The sequence below is a fragment of the Nipponia nippon genome, unplaced genomic scaffold (genome assembly GCF_047370975.1).
Source record: "Nipponia nippon isolate SJK-2023a ecotype South Korea unplaced genomic scaffold, ASM4737097v1 scaffold_7, whole genome shotgun sequence".
Lineage (NCBI taxonomy): Eukaryota > Metazoa > Chordata > Aves > Pelecaniformes > Threskiornithidae > Nipponia > Nipponia nippon.
The window spans coordinates 36281466-36295624 of NW_028262391.1; the positions used below are offsets into that span (position 1 = coordinate 36281466).

Sequence of the window (14159 nt, forward strand, 5' to 3'; positions counted from 1 at the left end):
ACATTAACTTGAATCTACTCAATTTAAAGATTTTGTTGCTGAAATTTTATCAAGAAGCAGACATCAGATTTTACATTATAAATTGTTTTGTCATCCCATACACATTTATTACATCTCTATAACTCTGTAATTAATACTAATGAGTAGTTATCCACAGCCACAAATCCAATATTGTCTAAGCAACAATAAAATTTTAACTACTTTAAATTACAGATATAACCATCTAAGAAAACTCTTTCAAAAGGTGCATGTAAATAATATCACATTTTTTCCCTGGGAAAATCTGAAAGACTGACAGGAAAAACCCTACAGTCAATCAATCAAAATATATGACCGTAATACATTTAGCAGTCACACAGTAAGTAATAAAAATATCACCTCAGAACTAACACTTTTTATCCAGCTTACTCTACTCCATTGGTCTGACAAAGAGAATATGTAAGGCCTTCAGTAAGGCAGCACACAATAACTCACTAGAGAAACAAGATGTAATTTTAATACTTAGCACTTCTTAAAAAAAACAAAACAAAACCAAACCAACTTTTCAGCCTTATCAATTTTGTAGAAGTGCCACGATAGTTCAAAAAAAATTGTTTATTTATGCAGAATATATAGAAAAGGCAAAAAAAGCCCTTATAAAATACTCAGATTTCAAGGTTTTTTCATGTCATTTAATGTGAAGTATTTCAGACAGAAAAGCAAACTGTACAAAGACAAAGCTAGCTTACACTAGGAAAAGGAAATCGACAGCAACTTTTAGCAACACAGAGCTTAATCGGCTGTATTTTTGTTCTCACTGCTCTTCAAATTCAGGACCCAACTGCAACCATCTGTGTACACTTTAATCTCCATACGAGTATCAGTGTCACTGCTATTCAATTGCAAAATGACTCAGCGTACTGGAACAACATACATCTTGCTGCAACCACTTTCACAAAATTTACTCAGTAAGTGTATGTTAAAGATTCTGGTATGTAAAAAGCTTAAAAAACACATCGTGGGATATAAAACAACTTTCACTAAGACATATGTACAGATAATGTAAAGTATACTTTTCATTACTACTACCTGGAACAAGTTTGGGGTAAGTTATTGCATACAAGTGACATTACAATACCTGGGAGTCCCTGAAGTACATTTCATACTGCTGAATCATCTGCCTGCTGATCATACTGCCATGATACACGACAACATTAAGGTCAGTCCACGTGCGAAATTCTCTTTCCCAATTTGTTATAGTGGAAAGCGGAGCTATGATGAGAAAAGGCCCTCTTATACCAGCCAGGAGGATTTCATAGAGGAATGTAATTGACTGAATGGTTTTGCCAAGACCCATTTCATCCGCTAAAATGCAATTTCGCCTGGAAGTAAAATATATTTATTTGTTATTAGCATCAAAGAAAGTACAGACACTAAAGCTGTTACAAATGGGCAATTTATCAAAACAAAGCTCAAATACACCAGTTTAAAACAATAGTAAAAATTGAGGCACAATAAAAGATGCCTGCAAACAATCCCTGGTTATGGTGAAAGAATGAACTCCATACACAAAACCATAAGCTTTCAATCATGTTTAGCACTGGCAAAACCCAAGAATGGAATCTTCCATGAGGTTCTTCTAGAAAAATATTCCAAAAGTATTCTCTTGGGACTACATCTGCCCTAATTAAAGGAATTTAAATTAATCAGATTTCCTACATGTACACTCACCTTGACAAAACTGCTAGAAATTAATGAAGATTCCCTAAAAGTCACAGATGGAAAGTATCCCAGCTACACTCACTTAAAAGGAGCGCATTATAGCATCACTGACAAATTTCCCCTTGTTTCCAAAACCGAGACAGATGCATATAACCGAATTACTACATGAAGTACCACTAGGTGCTCACCCTTAGCCATACATTCCAGCCCTTCACTCTGTTTGCACAGATGCTCACACAGCTATGTAGCGCTTGACTGCGAATTAAAACAAAATTTTCTCTTGCAGATCATGAAACTGTATGGTAAAATGGTATGCTCGTTGACATAATCTCTATAAAGGACAGGTAACTGATATTTTGGAAATAAAGCAGGCAGGAAGATTTATGAATAGAAATCCAACTTAGATACAGAGAAAATACATCATTCTGGAAAAAATCCTGAACGTTATTATATTCCCATTAATACATCGTAGCCTTAATGAACAGAAGTTAACTTTAGCTTACAACATAGAAAACACAATTATTTACTAGCCTTATTTCTGAAGAGAGGTAACTTTATTTGAAATACATACTAATTCCAGAAATCATTTTGAAAGGTGCAAGTGTTTCCCAGTTGTTCCAAAAATTCTGAAAGCTTATACTTTGACACAAGTTGCTTTTTGTTTTAATTTCCTCATATCCATTGAAAATTTATTTTCAGTTAGGTTAGTTTTATTCTTTTAAGATTTGTTTTTTGTTATTCTTGTTGATAAAAAAAATATACTTGTATACCGAAAGGAAATTTGTTTTTTTCCAGTTACACCCTTTTAGCTATAAGCAGAGCAGTTAAAATAGATCTAGTTAAAACAGTATTCATCCCCAGTAACAGTGATTCACTCCATATGGTTTAAAATTTACATTAAAAAACATTCTATGCATATACCTATTGTACCAGTTGAATAGGAGCCAGTTAAGTCCTTCCAGTTGATATTCCCTGAGCTGATTGCCATTTTTATATTCCCTGGACTGTTCTATCTTCTTCCAGGAGTTTGGAGGTGGTCGGTCCTTTAAGGGAAAGATTAATACACGTGGAAGTTATTACATGCTTTATTTTTCCAAAACATTTTAACCCACTAGTTCCTGAGTGTAACAATTTACATTCAGAATGCAATTGTTCAACCCTAAAACTGGGAAGGTGTCATTGTTAACATTACTTACTAATTACTAGCCTGCAGAAACCTGAAGTTTCTATTTATTTGTCTTCTATTTGTCTGTCTATATAAATAAATACTTTTAAAATTAATTTAAGACTATATTATAATAATATCAAGCAACTAGTTTCTAAAACTAAGCATACAAATAGCTTGGCACTGGTAATTTGAAATACTAGTTCATTTATAGAAGAAACTTCAAGAATATATGAAGTTTCACTTTGGAAGCTCTAAGAACAGCTCTCTCACAACCAGAGCCAACCGAGTACTTGGGACTCCCAAAATCCCCAAAGTCTAAGTAACTCTGCATGCTGATGCTACCCTCCTGAAGCAGTTTGGGCCATCTATGCTGAGCTACTGTGATCTTGCCCCTTCCTTTCAGCATTTGCCCTGGTTACTGCTGATCACTGGATCTCACAGTTAGCCATTTCACAAAGCCAACACCAGGAATACAAAAAAGCAGACTTGTGAGTGGTTTAATTCCCTGAATTGATTTCACCAAGGGATCAGATGAAAGACAGTATCAGCATTGCAGGATCATGATACAAAGGACATGACAAAACAGACTGTAACAGTATCAAGGTACATCATCTTAATGTCCCTAGCAAGCTAAAGGAAACCTGAGATGCTACATATAAATATATATATACACACAAACATACACACACACACTAGCTCCCAAGCCTGGAGACTCAACAGGCTGGCATTAGCTTAGCAGACAACTTAGTAGAGAAATCATTAAGTTTTTGACTGATACTAGGTAGGATTCCAGCAGAAAACACTCTTTGGATACCGTCTGCATCCCAACGCGAACAAACTGACACAATCAAGCAAAATATTTTTAGTAACAGCTTTTCTGATCAGCTGTACTTCCCCCCCTGTATTTATAAATGCTCGCATTCACTATAGACTCATGTGGCTTTACCTGGCAGCTCTCAATTTTAGATTTTAGTTTTGTATCTCTTTATTGCCAACGGCAGCATCACCTGATGCCAGGGCTCAGCGCAGCAGCAGCCGTCCCTCCCCAGCAGCTGTGCCTTCCTCCCCTCACCCCCAAGCAACCATCTGTCCACTCCCTCACACCAGGAGCAGCCACGCTCCTGCTCGCAGGGCTGCGCTCAGCAAATACTGTCTTGTACTTGCTGGAGCCTGGAACAAAAAATACTTGTTGCCGATGCTAAGATGACTGTCAGTTGTGCAGTTGCGCTTTAATCATCTTTTTCTCTCAAAGCCAAATACAGTAAACAGAGAGGTATAAAAGCCCTCTTCCCACATGCCAAAACGGCAGGATTTTAAATAAATACTAGAAAAATGAACTAAATATAATATGAAGACGTTAATCGTGACTACTGTCATCATCTGTAGATGGAAAAACCATTAAAATAAAATCCCAAGCCTACAAATTAAAACACTGTGCATATTCAGTTATGTAAAATAAATAAGCTAGAACAAGTGTTGTGCTACACCATGCAGGACACATGTCTTACTCTGACAATGATATACAGGACTTCAAAATAGTTCTGTTTATTTTCTCCTGCTATGTGAGACCCAAGATTGATAATTTAAAGATAAAACACATTTCCTTACTACACGTATTTTTCTTCCTTTCAACTAGCCCTTTATGACAAGAAGAAAAATAAAAGCAGGAAGTAATTATGGAATCTGTTTGACAGATCTCATTTGCCAATTTCCTTCAGTGTTGAAGCACAAGACTTCACTCTGTTCTCTATAAAAGGATGTTTATTATTCTGTTTTCTCCTCATCTTAATGGTGTTTAGATTCTGTGATAGCCAGTTTCAATGTGTTGCTCATCACTCAGAAGTTCAGAAAGTTATAGCACTTTGTATTTTTACCTAAACAAAAATTTCAATTTTTTTTAGCAGAGTAATAAATTAGATGAGAATATTTACCTATGCCTACCTGAAAAATATTACTATTCCTAGGTAACAAGGCACACAGATCCTTTACACACAGTGTCAATAAGCCTTATGTTTTAACACAAAAGTTTAAAGTTGGGAAAATCAAATCCAATTTGCCAAGACAGACAAGTAAATTAGGTATAATTTTACCAATCTCCTTGAGTCAGGCCTGGAAGCTTGCAATTGTTCAAATTCTTCTATTTTTGCTTGATCTACATCTTCTTTCAGCTCCCACGTACTGTCTTCATATGGCAACGAACACCATTTTACTAAATAGTAAATAACAGGCTGCAGAAGAAAATTCTGAATGTTATCAGCTTTTAATTTAGTATACAGACTGTTAATATGCCTTACTATTTGAGTAGCTAGCTTACATGAGCTGGAAACAAAAGCACATTTCTGTTACTCTTTGAAATGTTCGGTGTAGAATCTTGTTGTCTACCTACTTATCCTTGGTTTCTCACACTCTGTCGCTTGTAGACCCCTGGAGTACTTTTCAGTCCCACTTACCCACAAGTAAATCTTAGTCTTAGGAAAGATAAATTACTACATTTGCCCTGTTTGTGGAAACGGGGTGGGGGAGGCGGAATTAACTAGAGAGGTTAACTACAGAGATACTACCCAGAACATTTCCTCTACCCTCCAAATCAGGCTACCTAAGCCTAAAACAAAGAGCTTGAGAAAGTTCCTAAAACAGAGGCCTTCTCAACAAAACAGAAAGCTTTACAGGTCTGCTGGGCAACATATATAAAAATTTAGGAAAAGTCTCAAAAGATGGAACTAGAGCAGATTGTTTTATTTAGATTCAGTAAATAAATATTTAAAAACCAAATAAAAAGTCATCTTTCAAGAAGCTGGATGAAAGTCTTATGACAGCAACACATTTTTTCTAGAAGTGTAATAATGACAAATCTGCTGCATACAATGAAAAGTAATGTTAATCCTCAACCCTGCTTTAGGAACATTACTGCAGAAATCACTGGGTAAAAGTCTGCTCATTTTGCCATCTAGGAGAATAGAATAAGTGTCATAGCTATTCCAATAGCCTTAATCAACAACTTCATCAGTCTTGCCTCAGACTCTTCCTGAATTTTGGCAATTTACTTGCTTGATTTGCTTTTCTTTTTTTTTTTATGTTCTAATCTCATGTTTTGGTTCTATAGTAGCTTTCCAGAAAACATACTTTAAGTTAAAAAAAAGTTTTGATAAATGCAGAGGGAAAGGTCCACTGGTGACTATCAACACACCTCTCGATCACTGGTTGCCTAAAGCCTAGGGACAGAGGTAGAGGGAAAGAGGCAACCACCACTGCCCTGCCTTCTTGTGCTTTTTTCAGCAGCGACCCCTTATCACTATCAGTAGAGACAGGACAGTACATGGGATCAGCTTTTTGTCGAACTCACAAGGCAATTATCAAACCTCACATTTATCTCAGTAACTACCTAAGCTTTGTCTACTATGACCTATTAATACTAATAAAATATAAGCCATTGAACTCTGATTTCTATTGCAAAATACATGGCTAGCGTACAAAATGACAAGATTGTCACATCTCGTTAAAAATATTATTACAGCTTAAAATCATTAGGGTGTTACTCTGAAATCGACTAAAACTACGATTATCAAACACTACTTGGAGGTGTATCTTCTTGACGTGCTTTAAGATATATTTACCTCACCAGTGTCCTTATCCTCACAAAGAGATACTTCTAATACCCGGTCTACTTCAACATAGTCAGGATTAAAAGGTTCTTCTTCCATCTGCAATGCAAGATTAATAAAATCAGTAGAGAGACAAAGGCAGCTGGTATATGCTAAGACTTGGTCTCATTGTACACAAAAGGAATTTGGCAGTTGGAAACTATTGAGGCTTTTGCACACACCTTAAAATCGCCGCTCCCCCCCCCCCCCTTTTTTTTTTTTTTTTGCAACTGGCACTGAAGAGGGATCTGACATTAGAACAGAAAATGCAGTCATTTAGGGATGAAGTGCTGTCTTGGCAAAGTCATTGAATAGAGAAACTAGCCATACTAACATAATCTTTCCCTCCTTACCACTTTTAAGTAGTTACCCAAACAATTCCAATTTTAAATCATGCAAGTCAGGTCAGTTCAGTGACTCCAGAATACTTGCTCTTAAAATTACGTTAAACAAACAACTCCTGCTGCAACCAAAAACCCAACCCTGATGGCTAATTTTCACTTCTCAACATACAGCTGTTCTACTTAAAAGCACACTATTAATCACAATTTTACAAGGGGAAAAAAAAAAAGCTTGTTTAATTGCATATTTCATACTCACATCTGCAAAAAAGTGAGCTCTTTGTGCTTGCCTTAGTTTGAATCGTTTTATTTTCTGCTGGATTCTTTTATCCTTTAAAAGCTGTTGTTCTGTGGCCCACTCACAGTGGAGATAAGAACTAAAATTACAGAGGTTAACATTAACTTATCAGTGAAAGCAAAAGCTTACTATCTATTTTTAATATACAGTTAAAGTATTTTATACAGCAGAATTTCACTCAAAAAAGAACATTTTATCATTTAAGACAGAATTCACTGTAAAGAGCAAACATTTATTCCTCCAAATAATCCTCTTGCAACATCTAGTTAAGGCAGTGTTTTTAGGCTAGGATCCATAGAACTCTATGCATTCACAAATTTCCTTCATGTGTCCCAAGAGGAGAAACAAGCATATTTGACGTGAGCTTAAATAAATCAAGTTTAAAATCTGGCACCTCTATCAGAAAGTACCCAGAGATACATAGTACTTAATATATTGGATCTAACTTTTTCACGTACTTCATGTGAACATGTCTTCACAGGTACTGATGAACTATATAGCTGAGCCCATTAAAAGATCAGTGAGGAGCATCAGAGCCCATGACAAAAAGGAGCACACCATCAGATTGGGTTGGGAGAGAAGCACGAAGTAATAGAGTCAAAGCAGGGAGCAAGCAGGAGCACCAGTACCTAACACCATCTAACTGCACCCCAAGCAAGCCTTTCTGAAGTTAGACTGGTTTCACAGAAGTACATATATTTCTTCCTCACACTCTCTTTTTTAATATATTTTCATCACTTCTTAAGCTTTCTAAAGATATGCTAGAAATAACGAAGAGCTATTGCTGGGTATTACTCATTCTTGGATGAAAAGGCAGACTTTACCTTTTAAGAAAACAAGAGCTAAATGGTCTCCAGAAACATGTGAATTCAGAGTCTCAAAAAAATGACATTTATTAGCAAGAATCTAGTGAAATTACTCACATATATAAAATTAAAAATGTGCTTGCATTTTCCACATCAAGAACTGAGTAGTGACAGGAAGATAGGTATGAAATTTAAAACAGGAAAATATGGAAAAAGTTCTTTTTCTTGTTCATTCTTATTTCCTGCTTCTCATGTAAAATCATTTTTATTGCTAGAAGTTTTTTGCTTTTTAAAACAATAAGACTGACTCTTACATCAACCTCTCTTAAAAGTATGACACTGTAAATCTAATCTAGGTTCACAAAATAGCTCTGATTTAAATTCATGGAATTAAAATTAGCCTCAGGCATGTAGCCCCCGCTGAATTTAATAAATATCTCTTCTCTAGAAATTCTGTTCTTTTGGCACTAATGGCTGTCAGCTTATTGGTCACTGCTGGTTTCACAATACTGATAATTTTAAAATTATTACTAACAATATAATGCAGATTCTTTTCAAATTTAATCTTAAAATTGCCAAGAAAAATCTCAAAAGATGACAAAATCTGGTTATAAGTAATCCTCAAACTATACAAAACTTTAGTACATGAATATGGTACTTATTTCAGTCAACACCTCCAATTAAACAACTTTTTAATACTTACTAGTTCTTGTATTTTACAAAAAACTCTTCTGTTTCTACTGTCATCCCAGCAGATATCTAGGAAAGGAAATTCAGGGGAAATGTAAAATGATAGATACAAAACCCTTTTTCAAATAAGCAACTTTATCCCATGGCAATCACTTACTTCTTTCTTTATTACCCTGGAGGATAAGATTTTGTCTACAATTGCTGCATCTTCTTCACTTGGATTTTCCTATAAATGCAGGAAAACAATGATATAAATTGCAGTAAATGCCCTCTCTTCAAACTCATCGGACTTAAAACAGGAAAACAATGACATTACAAATCGCAGTAAATGCCCTCTCTTCAAACTGATCAGGCTTAAAACCTTCAAACACAAGTGGCTGGTTAAAAGATTAACAATAAAGGCAAATTTGACCTCTACCAGTAGCATTCTCTTTAACAGTCTGGGAGGAAAATTTAAAATCCGGGTCTATATCCAGAGAGAAGTACATGCAGAAGTACAGTAAGTCTGGCACTTCCAAAGAGCATCAGATGCAATGCTCACCTGCCAAACACACTTACAGGGCAAGCAATGGTGATTCTGATGCTTTCCAGACACAGACTCACTGTGAATGCCCTGTTGAATTGATCTGATGCAGCGGACATATGCAGAATTTCGTTATACAGATACGGAGAAATAAAAACTCTGGCAGACAGGTTTAAAAAAAATTAATAAAACAAAACCAGCATGTGTCAAACTCAATTTAATAGATTTACTCTGAACACAGATAACAAACATGCTGTGGAATCAGGCAGACAAGGTCACGCCTGGGAATTCCAGCAGGGCTTAGGTATGACACAGATATGGGATTACTTAGCTCTGCCAAGACTGAAGCTGTGGTTCCAGAGATAAAGAGCCAATCTTTAAAGGTTGCTTCCAATAAAAAGTCACTTTCCCTCTTGTCTGATTTGTTTCCAATCATACTATCTTCTTCCTTCCCTTACAACTTTGGCACTCCTTCAAACATTTTACAAATACTTTTTTTCCTGTTTCTTTCCTGCCACTTTATTTACCTAGAATGGCTCAACAGTAAGTGTTAGTACCAGAGCTGGCACAAGTTAAACAATGAATTGTAAACCTGGGGGAGGGGGGGGGCGAGGAGCATCCTTTTTGAAAACAAAAAAAAACCAAAAAAAAACCTTGGTAAGCAGAGATCCCCACAGATTCAATTTTATATTTCTGAAAGTCATGATGATATTAGCATACAGTTTTTTCATATGCCTATGCAGCATAACACATTGAGATATACCTATCCTTAGTCTTATCCTTAACTTCAGTTAAGTCAACAAATGTTTATAACAGAAAATAAAAAATAGTAATAAGCCCTTTCTTCCAGTTTTCAAGATCTTAGCAAGACGTCACATTAAATAAACCATGGCTTAGTAATAATAATGTATTCCTTCCAAGTTATGAGCTTTATTCACTGAACCACCTGAGACAAATGGGAAGCTCCCACTACAGACCAAGCCAGTTTTTACTTACCACAAATAATTGTAAAGGCTGTTCAGCAGGTAGAGGGGCAGAATTCTTTTTGATTTTCACAGAAACTTTAGCTGCTTCTTCTTCTGATTGTTTTCCTTCTCCTTCTTCAGCATATTTTTTCCTTTTAACTTGACGATTTGATCTTCTCTTCTGCATGCAGGAGAAAAATAATAGAGGTTTTACCAAAAACTTCCTCTAACATGAATTGCAAGTTTTAGGACACTCTAAGCAATGCTTTAGCTGTATCTAAAACCAAAGGCCAACCTTTGATAGAAAACATGAAGCATGTGAATCACAGAGGGACAGAAGTAGCCATATACTATTTTAGATCAATTATATTATGTGTTTTTTCTGTTTCATATAAACATTTGATACTTTTAAAGTTCAAAAGCAATATTTTCAGGGTATGGGAACAAAGCTGATATATAACAGATCTGCCATAAGCATCAGTATTTCAACAGCAATTTCATAATGCAGTGTAACAGCAGCGTGTTACTGTCCAGTTCAAGAATCTGAGTGAAAGACAGAAAATATGCTTAAGTGTCTCTACTAAATAATAGGGCTATACAAAAAATTACAAAGATTTCCATTACAAAATATTGGTCAGATTGCTGATGAAGTCCGATTTGACGGCTGAGAAAGTTTATGCTTTGTTTATGTATTGGTTTTCTCCTCCACGTTAATCAAGCTTGTTTAACAGCAGCATTTGGCTTTCTTCGTGGTTTCTCTCTCTAATTTTTCACTCTTGTTCCTGTAAGAATCTGAGGACAACAAGTTCCAGAGGGAACTTGTTGAAATCCAGAGATTCCAGGAGAAATAATGTTCAGTCTAAGAAAATAATTCCTTCTCACTCACTGTTTAAGTTTCAAATGCTTACATTATTAGGATATTGCATATCCTTTCCACCCCTCAGTACCAATATATGAGACACTGCATATTTAGCCATAAGATTAATTTGTAAATCCAGTGGATAAATAACGATAGCAGAATCAAACTAGTCGGCTAACATTTGAAAACACTGCAATCTGCTTTAGAGAACTGATCATCATAAAAATAAAAATCAGGAAAGTAAAACAGTCTCTATAAAATAAATTAATTATATTGAGCTACACAGCAAAGCTTATTTTTGTTTTCAATACAAAATTTATCAGTTGCAAGACACTGTAGTAACCAGTTGGGAGAAGAACAAGTTGAGAATAGAGTAAAAACCAAAATCCTGTGGTCATACTGGCTTCTGCAGAGCAGATATTAAGTAACAGTAAGATTGCAGCACAGGAACTTTCTTCCTGACTGTTAAATTCAGCCCTTGGTCTAGCTGGTATCTGGTAAAAGACCTAGGTATCCTTTAACTATTACATTGTAAGTATTTTAGTAAGGTAGAGTAGTAACACTACATATACAGTAGAAATCAAAGAATGGGCATCGCCATTCTGCTGGAGAAGCTGGGACAGTGCATATATGAAGCTACTCTATCAGCCTTCCACAATAATGCAGACAGGCTATTCTTCAATAAAAATCGAGTGTGTGTGGGGTGGGGTGTTAGCACAAAAAGAAACTTCAGATTTAAGCAGACATATTAATGTGACACAAAATGTCACATTATAGTTAAATCAGCAATAATTTGCTGACAGAAGTAGAATTTTTTTTAAAAAGATGCCAGCTAATAGAAGCAATGCAAAATGACATGAACTAGGAAAAGAAGGATTAAGAACCAGGTTCACATTTTACTCATTAAGTATTTGTTGAGTTTTTCAAAACCCAACGAGGCATTAACTGGCATTTACAATCCTTCTCACTATGTCTTTTCTTAAAGTATGCAGTGATTAACAAAACATCAACAGACATATGTTCTCCAACATATTAATATATAACCTGAGCTGTTTGAAAAAAAAAAACTTTGTGTTTCCCTGAGCTGAGAAGCATGGTCATAAATAAATGCTCTAAGGCACAAAATAAAGTAGTAGCACACATTTTTTTCCAAGAAATAAATCATTGTATTTAAGGAAGACACTTACTGTGAAACTAAGCATACAAAATGAATTAGGGAAAGAAAACAAAACAAAACACCAAGATTGCCCCCCAGAGCTTAGAAATAGACAGCTATTTGGAATAGGAAGAGAGAATCATGAAAATGTTTGAAAACTAAAGGGAGAATGAATTAATGAAGTAAAGCAACTTAAGTCTTTCCTGTTATGCTTCTCCCAAACCTCTTCGAAGATAGACAGGGCAGTGCTGTGACATTCTGCAGTACCTTCTATACCAAGACAAATTCCCTGAGAAATAAATAATTTCACGTTCCCTTCCAGTTAACCTTTACCTAAGACAAGCTATCACTTAAGCTAATAAAAAGCCATTCTGGGAAATGGCTTCTGATCCTTTTTCCCCCTCAGCTTTATTATCTGTGAAATACCAAAGGTCAACTCAGTACCTCATAATTGTTTTCTGACATTGTCATCAAATAACGCAACTAATTTTTACTCAACACCATCTTATTTTGAATATTGATTTAATCTCTCTGGACGAAATTGCCACAGGATAAAAACCTGCCCATTACCAGCATATAACCTCACTTTTAATGGAGTTTGCCCTAAAGCAAGGAAGTTAGAATTCTGTTACTAACATACGCATAAATAGGACATAATCTCTTACAAACAGTTCATACTTCTTTGTGCATAAGTTTTGTAAATAATCAGCTATACTACTATTATACCAGGGCAATCTATGAAAAAAATGCAGAAAGAAAGTTACAAGGGAGATATTCCTCAAGGGAACGACTCCTCCACTTTACTTCTTCATCTGGCACTTCCTTCTGAAGTATTCCCCAAGCAGCTAGAGCCTATCAGCATATTGATCATTGCTCCCTTCAGATCCAACGCTGCAAGAAACCAATTCTTTCAGTTTCTACAGAAGCAGAGCTCAGAAAAAAACAGTAAAGTTTGAAACAAGCCTTTTATATGTTCTCAAAGAGCCAGTTTCGCTGACAAATGTCCCTTCTATTAGGCAATCTCTGCATCTTCCCCACAAAGGCAGCCCAAGTAAGGCTCAGGTCTAACTGCCAGCTCAACAGATGAGTACCTACAGTCTCAAATCTATGGACTTCTGCACTGGAATGAAACTGATACAAGCAGGGCACTGATGTCCTGTTACGGAAAGGGGACTCTAACCTGTAGGATTTTCTGATTTTCAACTGGGAAAAGTAGCTGATAATGTTAGGTTCTACCTCTGAGAGAGAGACAGCAGTGAGAGAGTAACTGTCACTCTGTCAAAAGGAGTATAACTTTTTGGAGAGAGAGGAAAAAAGACCTGTAGAAATAACACATACAAATTTAAAAGGGAAAAATTCTGACTACTTACCTGTGAGTCTTCATCTTTCAATGGCCGCTGTGGAGTCTGCTTAGCATCAGATAATTCATCTGAAGATTCATTTTTTCTTTTCTGCTTCTTACCCAGTGTGATGATTAGCTTTCTGTTAGGAAAAAAACCCAACATCTAAGTGAATGCCATATACTAATCTACTTAACTTCAAGATTAAAAATGACACCACATCAATTAGCAATTCCTGTATTGTTCTTAATATAAAACTCAGGAAGCACCTGTCTGGAAAATTAAAAATATGCCTCAAAACAAAAAGCTACAATTTTACAGTAGACAGTATTTGCTACTACTGTTACTGAGTTTCTACTGTTACTGAGTTTCTCTACAGTCAAGCAGTTACCTTACTAGCACAAACTCCTCTATCATACATATTTTAAATCTACAAATGAGTAGGAGAGATGCAAAATCCAGCATTTAAACTAATTGACAACGGTAAACTATACAAAGTTAGCACCGATACCATCTGCAGATGATGACAGTAGATGATTTATCATAAACAATTTATCATTTCAAAATATAGCTTCTCTTATTTTCATTAAAAAAAAATTAGCTTTTGACAACAATCTAAAATCATTCAAAGCTGTCTGATATCCAAAACTTGTATGTTTAAATAAGTCATT

The 14159-nt window shown here is 35.6% G+C and overlaps 1 protein-coding gene across 1 annotated transcript in view; it reads right to left on the minus strand.

Annotated features, from left to right (window-relative positions):
- CHD9 (chromodomain helicase DNA binding protein 9) overlaps positions 1–14159 on the minus strand; it is a 101296-nt gene that overhangs the window by 32907 nt on the left and 54230 nt on the right. The window contains exons 6-14 of the mRNA XM_087738668.1: positions 13519–13630; positions 10165–10314; positions 8803–8871; positions 8659–8714; positions 7111–7228; positions 6484–6570; positions 4960–5097; positions 2623–2744; positions 1118–1361 (exon numbers count right to left, since the gene is read on the minus strand). Coding sequence (XP_087594794.1) covers positions 1118–1361; positions 2623–2744; positions 4960–5097; positions 6484–6570; positions 7111–7228; positions 8659–8714; positions 8803–8871; positions 10165–10314; positions 13519–13630 — 1096 coding nt within the window. The remainder of the gene's footprint in view (positions 1–1117; positions 1362–2622; positions 2745–4959; positions 5098–6483; positions 6571–7110; positions 7229–8658; positions 8715–8802; positions 8872–10164; positions 10315–13518; positions 13631–14159) is intronic.